Source organism: Jatropha curcas, chromosome 8, assembly GCF_041381405.1.
Source record: "Jatropha curcas cultivar XTBG-Jc1 chromosome 8, XTBG_Jcur_1.0, whole genome shotgun sequence".
NCBI lineage: Eukaryota > Viridiplantae > Streptophyta > Magnoliopsida > Malpighiales > Euphorbiaceae > Jatropha > Jatropha curcas.
This window is the reverse complement of record NC_143158.1, coordinates 5,128,840-5,142,064: the sequence shown is the minus strand read 5'-3', so window position 1 is coordinate 5,142,064 and position 13,225 is coordinate 5,128,840. Positions and strand designations below refer to the sequence as shown.

Genomic DNA, 13,225 nt, shown 5'->3' with positions numbered 1-13,225 from the left:
CTTGAACACATGTCTATCTATTAATTTTTACTTTAATAATAAAAAATCACACTATTTTTTTTACTATTGATGTATATTTATAATTCAAAGCTAAGTTTATTTTTTCTCAAATTTTATTTCACTATCTAAGCGTAGTCCAACCTGAAAAAATTTTAAATTTTTTTATCAGCATAACCAGATAGTATAGTAGCATGGCAATAGCAGTTTGTGAACTTAAGTGGATCTCTTATATCCTACAAGAGCTTTATGTCCTATAGATTGTATCAGGCGGCCATACACATTATTATCAATCCAGTTTTCACGAAAGAACTAAACACATTGATATAGATTGTCATGTGGTTAGAGATCAATTTACTATAGGTTTCATTGTTCCTCAGCACGTTTCATTCAAGCTTCAACTTGCAGATTTGTTTACTAAATCTCTTCATTTTCCTTTTTCTTTTCGATTATCCAATATGGAGTTGGTAGATTTCTCCCCAACACTATCTTGAAGGGAATGTAAATATGGAAGTCATGCAACGGGTAGTTTAGTCTTTAGCCTTTTTACCAAAATCATGTCGTTTTATTATTGTACAAATTATGTTGACATAAATGTTTACTCATTTTAGGTTTTTTCTTTTATATATATGTAAAGAACAGTTGCATTTTCCTAAAATATAGGACAGTGAACATATTTGAGTTCACTTTTCATTGGATTTTAATATATGTATTAAAATTTAAATAAATTAAGGCTCTATTCAGTTATATCGTTTTGAGATAGTGTTTAGTGTTTTGATTGAGTTAAAATACTGTTTTTATTAATTATTATATTCGGTAATTTCATATTTATCTTAACATTTAGATTTTGAGGTAGTGTTTCACGAGACATTATCCTTATTATTGTTTAATGTTTTATAAATTTTTTATGACGTCTATGCCTATCACTTGTCTTTGCCTCGTTCTATGACCTTACCATTTTTTATCTTTTTTATATTAAACAGCTAATCAAACACTTATTTTTATCGAACACATCTATTTTAACCGCTATATAAACAGTAGCTAATATCTAACCGCTAATAGCTAGTAAAATAGCTGACAGTTACTACAACATAACATCTACTAAACCGTTAAAATTGCCGAATAGGTCCTAAATGGCATAAGCCCTATCCGTAGTAAATTAATAAAGAAGATTAATTAGAATAAATTCTCTAAATTATATATATATATATTCAGAATATGCATTGAAAAATACAAGGTATTGAAAACCATAAAATACTTTACAATTTAATATTTAAAAGCTAAAATAGAGTTATTTAGAAAAATTTACCTGCTAAAATACTTTATATTTGACTTGCTTACATATCAAATTTTATGAGTTTTGATTAATTATATTAATAGGTAGCTTATAAGTAAGAACACCTCATGCTCATTTTAACTGCCTTGTTTAATATACTGATACAATGTACATATGCGATTCTTGACTCCATAAAAGGAGAGACCGACTACATCTTAAAACACTGAGTCTTGATTAAATTAAATTAAAATTCGAAAACCATTCAACGTAGAAATCATGGGATTAGGGATGCAAGTAATGCTGATGCTAAGCATGGCAGGATGCCTCGCCACAATTTCATATGCTGCAGAAGGGACTGCCACTTTCTATAACCATTATGTCCGTAAGTATCTAAATGCATACGATAGAAATCTTAAATTTAAATCCTCTCGTCCACAAGTTTTTATTAGGCTACTCTTATTATATATCTCATAATATTATTTTGACCCTTTTTACCCTACGACGAATCAAAGATATATAATTTTACTGATTTGGAAACGATTGATTCCATAATTATTTTCTAATCACATAAATGTTACATTTTCTCTTCCTGTGACAGCCTCCTATTGCTATGGAAATGCAAATAAGGGGGTAATGATAGCCGCAGCGAGCGACGCCATATGGAATAACGGGGCAGCTTGCGGGAGGAAATACAGAGTCAGGTGTACTGGTGCCACAAACAATGGCCCTCCACCTTGCAAGGGAGGCAGCGTTGATGTAACAATAGTCGATTAATATCCGCCAGGTTGCCAAGGAACTATTGATCTGTCCCCGGAAGCTTTCTCTCTAATTGCAAATCCTATTGCTGGCAAAATCAAAATTGAATATACCCAGTGAGTAATATTTCTGCTAATTTTTTCCCCTCCATTTTCTTTTGTTAATGTTTTGAAGTGTATAATGTTAGTGTTTTTTGTGAAAGAAGAGCTGGACAAACGGTTTGGTCTGACATTTTCATAACCGATTATACACTACTTTTGGATGACCCGATCTATTCAAAAAACAACGAGATATATAAAATAATATGACTGTACTAAGATAAAATAAAACAAAATGAATTTGCATAAAAATTAAAAAATGCTGCCGTTATGCCCACAGCGATCATATATAATTAATTGTCGCTAATAACTGTTTACATTTCCAATTTTGCAGGTTGTAAGGGAATGCTGCATATGGATAGCATGCATTACTGAAAGAGGAAGCAATAAATTATATATAAATGGAATAATTTATAGAATAATGTCCAAACTAAATAAATTCCAATAAATAAAAAATCAAAAGAGGATCCTCACTCATATATGAACATTTGCTATTTATATGGAAGCCAAAGAAAAAAAAAGTGCCATCTTTCTTGGTTTGCTATCTATATTTTTCCCCCATTTAGGGAAAAATATAATTTAGGCAGGTACTTCCTTTTTTTTTTTTTTTTGAAGAATTTTTATTTATTCAACACTTGTAGAATTTTTATTTATTGACCAAAATAATTTTCCTTCAAATTTATTTCTAATTTTTTTAAAAAAATTATGAAATGACTTATTCCAACTTGAAGCTTCGAAATTAGAAAAAGCAATAAATTTCCAAAAATTAAGGGCATAGCAAAATTTTTTTGAAAACAACTTTTACATTAATTTATGAAATTATTTCTCAAAAAGGTTTTTTAAGTACTACAAGAAAAAATTGAGATTAGCACAAAAATTTCCATTTCTGAAGTCCAAAAGTCGTTAGAGGAAAAATTCTGCGTTTATGAATATAATTATAAACAGTTTATATATCAGTCGCTACTCTAGAACAGATACATCGTTGCTATTTAAAATGAATATCCATCTGTTGCTAATTTAGAAACTGAGCTTTCTGTTTTCAAATAATGTAGCTCCATTTCTAAATTTTGATGTCATTGACACAAATTCCGTTTTTAGTCCATTGCTATTCTGCTTCTAAGTATCATATTTTCTGTTTTTTAATTTCCGTTTGTAAAGCAACGACAATGTACTTTTGATGAATTTTTGTTGCTAAATTTGTTTCAAAAATATATGATTTAGTAAAAAAAAGTATTTGTTCTAGGTAGTAATTGCTAATTCTTATATACATTTAAATACGAATTTAGCTTTTAATTCTACTGTAATTCATTTCTAAGTCTATTGCTATTTCATAATCCATTGTAAATTTTATAAATTCTATTCCTAATATTTTTTTTACCAGTTTTCCTTTAGAACTAGAAAGCTGAAGTAAATATAAATCCATAAATCTATTTGGCTTTTCATTCATCTAAAAGAGAATATCAATTTAGTAAATCTTTTTTTACTAACTGAGTAAATAAATGATACAAAGAAATATAAAATATTGAAACCTGGTTTCTTCATAATCTGATATATATGTTGTCTTTGCCGATGGAAATATTTTTCTACATGCTACAAGATAAAAAATCACTGAAATTTTCTTTCTTTAATTATTTAATATTTTTCTACATGTTTTTCTTCAAAAAAAAATATATTTATTTTTCTACATTCTACAGCTTGTTTGGAATTATAAATTAATATATCTAGTGAGATTTTTTGAAAGACATTTAGTGAGAATTTTTTTTACAATTTTTACTAAAAATTTCCGACTTCAAGCAAGCCAGCATACTTAATATTTTTTAAATAAAATTAAAAAAAAACATGTAAATTTAAAATAAAATCATAATACAATTATTTCCAATCTTATCAAGTTTTTCAAGAATTGAATAAGGGAAATGAAAACCTTCATTGTATTCATTCCTGATCAAAATTGTCAAGTTCAATATTTCCAATAATTTTAAATTATTAGAGTTAATATTATTAAAATATCACCGATTAATTTAGTCACCACCAAAATGGGCTGTTATAATAAGCCAAGACTTGGGAAGCCTTAAGCCCAAAGTTGGAGGTCCAAGCCTACATTCTAGAATGCTCCACAATTCTCCACACATAAGATGTAATGAAAATATCTTACTCTAGAATGTTCCTTGTAATTTAGATTGTCCATTTTTGTAAACAAATCTTAGCCGTACATCGAGGAGGTGGAAATGCCTATAAATACCACCTCTCCTCTCATTTGTAACCAAGCAAACCAAGCAAGCACCAAGCAAAAGCCAAGTAAGTAATTCTTTCCTTAAGCTTTGTGAATGTTTGCTTCTTATTAATACAAATATATTTGGTGTTTTGTGTTAGTATTATTTTGGTTGCCTTTCCCGTTATTATTCTTGGTGTTATAAATTATTAATCAATCTTGGAGTTTATCACTACACTTATATCCAACAAGTGGTATCAGAGCTAATATCCAACAAGTGGTATCAGAGCATTAAAACCAACAAATATTAAATTCTTAGAATTGAGAGCCAAAGTATGCAGTCCTAGAAGAAGCCAACTAAAATTAAGAAAGAGGAGATGCAAGTTCATTTTTCTCTCATTGAAAATAAACTACAAACAAAGCCAACTGATATTTATTACGTGAAGATATACATAGATCATCCTTAATTATACTCTTCACATATTCTTTGTTTATTCCCCTTTTTATTTATTTAAATTATGATATTGGAAAACTAATGATAAGAAACTTGCTAGGGGAACTACACACAAGCTTCTCTTATCAAGCTCATCTATCCCTCCAACGTGTTTATCCTGCACATTAACATATATAGATATATATAGACAGTCAGAAGCCATATTAGCTTGGTGTGTGCGTGGGTTTATATTAATTGTATCAGAAACTAAGTGATCGAACTGGACTTACATGTCATATGAAACCACGAGTCCTCGAACTACGACAACGTCGAAAAGCTTGGCATAAGCATCTACAGATATCTCAAAAGTTGTCTTGCAGTTTGAACAGTGATCAACTATTAATGTAACAACAGTAGCGTTCTCTTTACAAAGTCTGTTTGAGGCGTCGCCGATTCTCTCGCACCTCACTATTAACATGTTACCACATGCATCCCCTTCATCCCATAAGGCATCGCCTACTCTAGCCAACAGCGTAGTCTTGAGAGGCTTATCTCCAAAACATTTATTGGCTATTCCAACACAGAGAAACACCATATATATATATATATATATATATATATATATATATTAATTAGAAAATAATTTTAGTGTTTAATAATTTTTTCAAATGCGTAGCTGTGTACTTACGACTGTAAGGTGGGTCGTAGACAGTAGTAGTCCCAATGTCATTCCCCTCGGTGGCAACTGAAGCAACGAATCCCACCAAACACAGAGTTAGCAGCAATACTTTCGTTGCCTTCCCCATGATTTTAATTTAATTTGGTTGCTCTCTCTAAATTGGTGTTCAAGATTGTAATTAGCAATTTAATGTGATTGAAAGCTAAAAACACACCCTCCCCATTTATAAAGAGTCAGCAACGCCATTGGGTAATAAAATAGGGCATAAAGTACCCACTTAGATGATGGAATCACAAAAAACATAGCATATTTACAGTCTCTTGATTAATTGGATACCCACATAGATTTGCATTAATTGGAGTTTCTTGCTTAATCGCACAAATTGCTTAATTAGATAAGCATCCAATAAGGTACATAAAAATAGGACTTAATTAATGTATTCTCTAATAAGAATTTAAAAAAAAAAAAATCGCCTTCAAAATTACATTTTTTCTTTTTTATTCATTGAAAGGTCTAATGGGTCGAAAGAACATTGTGAAATATACAATAGAAATAGTCATTCCATTTACTTACTAAATTGATAAAAATTCTTATGGTAAAAAAATATTTTAAATTTGAAATTTTTTATTTAACACATAAGTGACAAGACCAACTAAAACACACCGATTGACTTGATTACATTTTTCTTTAAAATCATTATATATAACATATAAATAATGGAATCACACAAGGATAGCATATTGAGAGTGCTTTCACCTAACAAGAAAGCACCCATTAGCTAAATTTCCTTTTCATCTATCCATGGAACAAATGTAATGAAACGGTTACAGTATCTCCCTTTGATATTTTGTAATTTTATCCATGGCTCTTAATATTTGACAGTTTGCTTCTTTTAGGTTAACCTTTTACTTACACATCTTGAATGTTCCTTGTATACCCGTCAGGAATTTTTTAACAATTTTCAAGAAAATATCTATCTTTCGTTTGTGGAGACATGATGGAAGTAGATAGTATCATTATACATATCTATAGTGCCTTCCATAATGGCATGGAATCTATCCATTAATGAAATTCATAGTTCCATCCGAATAAGTTTGGATCTTTTAGGGCTTCTCTATCTAACTTTTATCCATCATTCATTCATATCACTATATATCTGTATAATCAAACATGATTAAGATACTTGTTTATTGAATTAATTTTTATAAAATATCAAATACGCCCTTGAATTAAAGGTTGTTTATTGGATTTTTTTTTTTTAATAAAAGACAACGAATACTCTCGAATTAAAGTCATGAATTTACTTTATTGATTTTGTCATAATATTACACTCACTTGGTGAATATTACATCTTTTTGAAAATTTATTAGGAATAGAATTAAGATTGAAAAATAATTTTTATTTTGTCATAATTCATCATTGTTCGCAAATATTAAAATTAACCATATCATTATCTTAAGGAAAATCCTTATTTAATAAAATAATTAATTGTATAAATTAATTTACAGTAAATTTATTAATAAGAGTAGTTTAATCTTTTTACAAATTCGCTATTAAACATAGCATTAAAATTATATATAAAACTTTGGTTTTCAGCCAAATGCATAGATTCCTTAAAGTTTACGCAATTGGTTTTGTATAATATGAGTTTCAATATTCATTGACATAAATTCATGCAAGTCGTCCCTTTGAACCCATATTATTTGCTAAGTTTATATATTAAGTCTCGTTTTACACTCTTAGAATTATTTAAATTTTTTTTTTGCAGTTATATCTTGAAACATCAAGCATTCTCTAAGGCAAATTGAATATTTTCACCACCCAAATAATTTTTTTCCTCCGACCATTTTTTGGGTATAGCATTATGAAACGGAAACTAAAAGTAACGTGGCATGATATTCAGAATTCCATTGCAAGAGTTGGAATCATGAAGTCCATATCGGTATGAAGTGAGACAAAAAAAAACCTATTTAACATTTGATAAATATAGGTCTATACATATATAAGTATCGAACAAACTGTTTTGATATCCATATTAGTAAGATTAATTAATAAGCCGTTGATGTTTTTTTTTTTTAAATAATTAGTATTCTTTGAGTATGAGATTAGTCTTATTGAGTTTCTTGTTTTAACAACTATAGTATCATGGAATAATGCAATTTAAAATTCAAAGATAAGAAAGAGGGAGATGAGAGTTGATTTATCTTTCACTCAAGATAAACTGTAAACAAAATCATATGATATTACATGAAGATATGTATAGATGGATGCTACATTACTGAACATCATCCTTACACTCTTCACAAATTCTTTATTTATTTTTTCCCTTTTTATTTATTTATATTTTTATGTCGGAGATAATAGGAAACTTGCTTGGGGAACTACCCACAAGCTTCCCTGTTAATGCCATTTATGACTTTCCTTACACCCTGCATATTAAACAAAGATAATCACAATCCATCCATAATTTAATTACTTGATTATATTATATATATGTAAAACCAAGTGAAGTGGAGTTACAAGCTATATCCAACTTGGATTGATGGAGCATCAGGATCAGCAATCTTGGCATAAGCATCATGAGAAATCTGAAAAGTTGTCTTGCAGTCTGGGCAGTAATCAGCTACTCTTACATCGACAGAGGTATGCCTTTGCAAGGTTTGCTTGCGTCGGAGGAACTAATGCACCTCACTCTCAAAGTCTTTGTACATTTATCCCCACCATCCCATAAGGCTTCACTTACTCTAGCCAACAGCGTAAGTGAATCACTTCCGTAACGCTGGGTGGCTATTCCAAAACAGAGGAACACCATCATATTTAATTACAGCATAGTTTTAGTATCTAATAATTTTTCCATATACATATATAGATCTATATATACTTACGATAGGAAGGTACATAGGCAGAAGCAGTGGCATTGACATTACCGGAAGCACCCCCCTCGCCGTTGGCACCACCCTCTTCAGCACCATTGTCATCGTTCACTCGAATGGCAAATGCAACTGAGGCAAGGTATCCCACCATGCACAACATAAGCAATACTTTCATTGCCTTTCCCCATGATTTTAGTTTTGGTTGCTCTCTATGATTAAATTGGCACTTAAATGTGATTGAAAGCTAAACACATTATCTCCCTATTTATAGAGATTCAGCAACGCCATAAATATGCATGGGGTAATAAGATAGGGCTTAAAGCACCCACAAAATTAAATAATCATTACAATGTAGAAGATGGGATCACACAAATATTGCATGCTGGTAGTCTTTGATTTGTTGTAATTTGTAAATGATCAACAATGACATCAATTTGCATAATAAAAAAAAAATTGTACAAATCATTAAAATTTATAAATTATGAAATTTATTTACATCATTAAAGTTATATAAATTGTTACTTAAGCTATTAATTCTCTAACGTTATATTAATCAATTACATTTAAGACAGTTTAATTCAATCATAAATTAATTTATTTTCAAATAAATATAAAAACAAACAATCAAGCCATACACATATCATTAATTTGGAATCTTACGTGGCAACACCAACAAATTCTACCTGCTATATATATATATATATATATATATATATATATATATATTGATTTGATAATTGATAACTGCAAACCGTGTTAAATAATTTTAAAGAAAGAGACAAAAATAAAGTTTGAGTAAGAACTACTAACCTCTTTAGTGGAAATAGTTAAAATTTAGAAAATTCTGAACTTTTAAGAAAAAAACGAATAATTTATTTAAAAGCAGGAACCAATACACATTTGCCAAAGATATAGAAGAATATAGTGATACAACTTATATGTATAATATTTCTAAGAAAGCTAAAGTTTTTCTCGAGAGTAAACAATTTAAAATTTAAAAAAAAAACAGCACCATTTAAAAAAAAAAAAACTAACTAATACATTAATACATGAATAATCAAATCAAACCAAACAAAAAACACTAATTCAAAATAAATCCAAACCAAATCAATACATTAATACATTAAAAAATCAAATCAAATTATGCAAAGTAGAAGCCTAACTGGAAAAATATACCACATGCCAAATTAAAATGTCAAGTCGATATGCCACATGTCAACTTTCTAAAGAAACAACGCTTGCTCATATATATATATATATATATATGTATTGATTTGAATAAATTTATAACGTTTTTTCTTCCTAAATTACACGTTCAAGCATGTGCAAGTAGAAGCACCATGAGACATCCTACCGAGTCGAGTCTTAGCATAGAGTTGAGTAGTCGAGTTGAGTCGAGTTGAACCAAACCCGGTTGGGGTAGAATGAGATTATAAGTGGACTTATTTGAGTGAGAGAAAAAGATAAAGCATGTGGGTGAGGATTGATTTGTATTAAAAGATTGAGCTTCGGTCTTTAGTAGTAACCTGTTAACAATTGAAGTACCATTTAGGAAGTTTTCCATAAAATCCTTTGATTTTTGATGGCCTACCCGTAATACACATTTTCACTTTCCCATTTTCATGTTTATCTTCATCTTCTTCCTTTCCTCTTCCACCTTCTTTTCAATTTTCATGGTAGTTAAGCCTTAACTTCAATTTTTCTTCTATCCAAGTAAGTAAACCTTCTTGAAGTTCATAATTGAATCATTTGGTGCTATTATTTTAGAATTCATAAGAATTCTTATTTATAGGTGAAGGGAGTTCTAAGAGTGTAGAGAAAAGAAGCTAAAGAGGAGCTCAAGCTTTTGGAGTAAAGGTTTGATATCTCTTGTTATTTCCATTTTCTTTGTATGAGATTTGTGTGGTGTGTTGCTATTGAGACAATCTTGCTTTATGTTGAGTGGGAGGACTGGTAATGGTGAGAAAACAGGGGAAAACAGGGGAAGTATTGAATAAATGAAGTAAAGAGTGAGTTATGTTGAAACAGGTTTTGCTGGAAATTTTACGAGTAACTTCATCTTGATTTTGACCCCATTTATTGATGGAATTAGGAAGTGTCATAGAAGAGTTATTTGTTCCTCTATGTGTTAGCTTTACATGGGTTTTTGAATCATCCAAATTAGAGTTGTATATTGAGAGATATGACCAAAAGAGTACAGACAGTGCAGGCTGGAAGCGCGCGCGCGAATTGCATGATGAGTTCGCGTTGCCTTCTCGCGCTCGCGACTTTCACCTGAAACTCTCTGACTCTCATTTGGCACATCTCGCGCTCGCGACTTTCAAGTACGTGCTCGCGACTTGTGCTCGCAAACTCTCTGACTCTCATTTGGCACATCTCGCGCTCGCGACTGTGAAGTGCACGCTCGCGTACTTGGCCCTTGGCCTGTAAGCGCTCGCGACCTTCATCGCGCGCTCGCGAGTTTGGCCTGGGAACTCACTGTCTCTCATTTGGCACTTCTCGCGCTCGCAACTTTCAAGTACGCGGTCGCGACTTGTGCCCGATAACTCACTGTCTCTCATCTAGTGCATTACGCGCTCGCGACCTTGCAAGGCGCGCTCGCGACTTGTGTTTTCATGCATTTTTGGACTTCTTTTTCAATGCAATTGTATTCCTTTGCTTCACTTATATGCCTCCAATCATTTTAACATCAAATACAACATTAGAACATGTATCAAAACAACATGCAAGCATGCAAATGATGTGAAATCAAATATACATTATGAATTATGAAGTTATGAATTATTCATGTGATGTTGTGTTATATTATTGACATACCAACATTATGCTCCATTGAGGTTAGGTAGAAACCATGTAGATAAGGCTATGTCGCGACATAGGATAGCAGATCTGCACCTCATACAGTTGGATACTCCGGCTACAGGCCGTTGAGTGGATATGATTATATGGGCCATAGCAGCCAAGCATACAGTATTCATCCAGTTTCATACAGTTTTTCTTATCACTTCGGTTTCACTATAACCTTATGGAGCCATACAGATATCTTGACATAACATTTCATCAATTATACAGTATTATAAACAGTACAAAGGATAATCAAGGTATCATGAAAGTATCATGATGTGTGTGCTTATATGTGCCATATGTGTTTACATGGTTCTTTCTACACATGTATGTGTTTCTTTGTTTCTTTATCTGTTGAGATATCCACTGAGCTTTATTTGCTCAGCGAGTTACCTGTTTAACTCGCAGGTTTTGAGATTGGACAGTAGAGAGTCAGCTTACAACTGCTGCAGTTCATCTGTAGAAGACTCAGTCTTCAGGGTAGCTACTCATACGGATGTGTATTTTTGTTTATCCTTTCTATGGCATGTACAGGGCACACAGTTGGGCCCATTTCATTTTGTAAACTAGTATCATGTTTTGTAAATATAAAGTACATTATTTTTGTATACAGTATCAGCATGCTATTATATTCAATATACATTATGATTTCAGCATGTCAGACCATACAGTCAACCAGTTTGTAGCACCTCGGTCCGGTTCATTCGGGTTTACGGGTGGACCGGGAAGGGGTGTTACACACCACGGATCAGATCAGACAAATTACCAATTAAGGGCTTCTATTATCATGAAAATAGCAATTGGTTACACTTGATTAATTCATAAAATTTGATAATTCATTCTATATGGAACAATTTTCTTCTCTAATAATAAAAAATAATTGATAATTTGCAAAAAGATAATTATTTCTTGTGTTATATAATATGAATTTTAATCTATGTAGCACGAAGATATGAAAACCCGAAACCAGGTATGAAAAATAAATTTAAATTCAAACTTACATGGTGGAAATTGTCTTTTATTAAAAAACATTTTTATAAACATGAATACGACCGGGTGTCTCAATGAAAATGGTAAGAATTAATAATTTGCAAACGTGATTATTTGTCATTATACATTGTTTATATCTAATAGTGAAATAATTAAAAAATGTGTTTACAATAGCTTTGTTAATAATTAGAAAATAGAAATTAAAAAATAAAAAATAATGGTTAAACCAATTGAGTGTTAATATAAAAATACCTTATTACTTTCCTTCCTTATTTTTTTCCTTTTTTATTTTTTTTCCTCTCTTGTCCTTATAAAGTATAAGGAATGTTTGTTGGAGCCCCTTAGTGCTTGGAATCTAAGCTTGATTTTCATTGTTTGACAACAATTTAAAGCTTGATTCTATTTAGATTAGTTACTTGAAATCTAAGAAATGTTATAAATTAAAAATTGTGTCCTCTTGGTTAAATTTAAATATTAATCACTTCATTTTAATTATATTTCCTCGATCTGGATTTTATTTTCTTATTATTAACTTGTATATTGTGCGAAAGCAAAAGAACTGAAGGAAAAATAAATAAAAATTTTTAACTTTTATTAACTCAAGCTTTAAAATTTTTTAAACTTTTATTTGACTTCTTAACTTTGAAACTTTTTTAAAAATTATTGGCAAAAAAAATGAAAATAAATAAATAAAATTTCAGTATAAAAAATATGAAACTCCAAAGTCATAATATCTAGTAATTAAAAGAGTTTTTATTATTGGGCACTTATATTGAAGACAGAGAAATATGATGATAAGAAAACGACAATTCAGTGGCTGATGGGAGAGATATGTGTCCATGTATGGAAACTGAATTATGGATAAACTGAAAAGCAGAGAAGACATTTAGGATTTGGAATTAGGTTTTCTCGGTTGAAAGGGATTTTTTGACGAAAGCACCTGGTTTTAAAATTCTGTGTGCCAATATCATATCAACTGTGCTTTCTTTAAAATATTAGACCATAATTTCAGACAAATTTTTAAATTGTTTTTGTAAAATATCAAACAATTTCCATTAGGTATGAAGTTT

At 30.5% G+C, this 13,225-nt stretch overlaps 1 protein-coding gene and 1 long non-coding RNA gene across 2 annotated transcripts; both read right to left on the bottom strand.

Annotated features, from left to right (window-relative positions):
• Positions 1–4,699: 4,699 nt before the first annotated feature.
• Positions 4,700–5,658, bottom strand: LOC105638397 (EG45-like domain containing protein 2). Its single transcript, XM_020680693.3, has 3 exons — positions 5,458–5,658; positions 5,060–5,339; positions 4,700–4,947 (listed from the first exon to the last, which is right to left on the bottom strand). The coding sequence occupies exons 1-3, from the start codon at positions 5,573–5,575 to the stop codon at positions 4,926–4,928; spliced, it is 420 nt and encodes a 139-aa protein (XP_020536352.1). The 5' UTR covers positions 5,576–5,658; the 3' UTR covers positions 4,700–4,925.
• A 2,254-nt stretch (positions 5,659–7,912) lies between these two features.
• On the bottom strand, positions 7,913–8,660 carry LOC110009949 (hypothetical protein). Its single transcript, XR_016322205.1, has 2 exons — positions 8,334–8,660; positions 7,913–8,235 (listed from the first exon to the last, which is right to left on the bottom strand). It is a non-coding gene; the product is annotated as a hypothetical protein (long non-coding RNA).
• Between the last annotated feature and the right edge of the window lie 4,565 nt (positions 8,661–13,225).

Coding starts and splice junctions, on each gene's coding strand:
- LOC105638397 (XM_020680693.3), bottom strand. CDS start 5,575: ATGGGGAAGGCAACGAAAGTATTGCTGCTAACTCTGTGTTTGGTGGGA. Junction 5,340..5,457: donor CTACGACCCACCTTACAGTC/GTAAGTACACAG, acceptor GTGTTGGAATAG/CCAATAAATGTTTTGGAGAT. Junction 4,948..5,059: donor CTCGTGGTTTCATATGACAT/GTAAGTCCAGTT, acceptor GTTAATGTGCAG/GATAAACACGTTGGAGGGAT.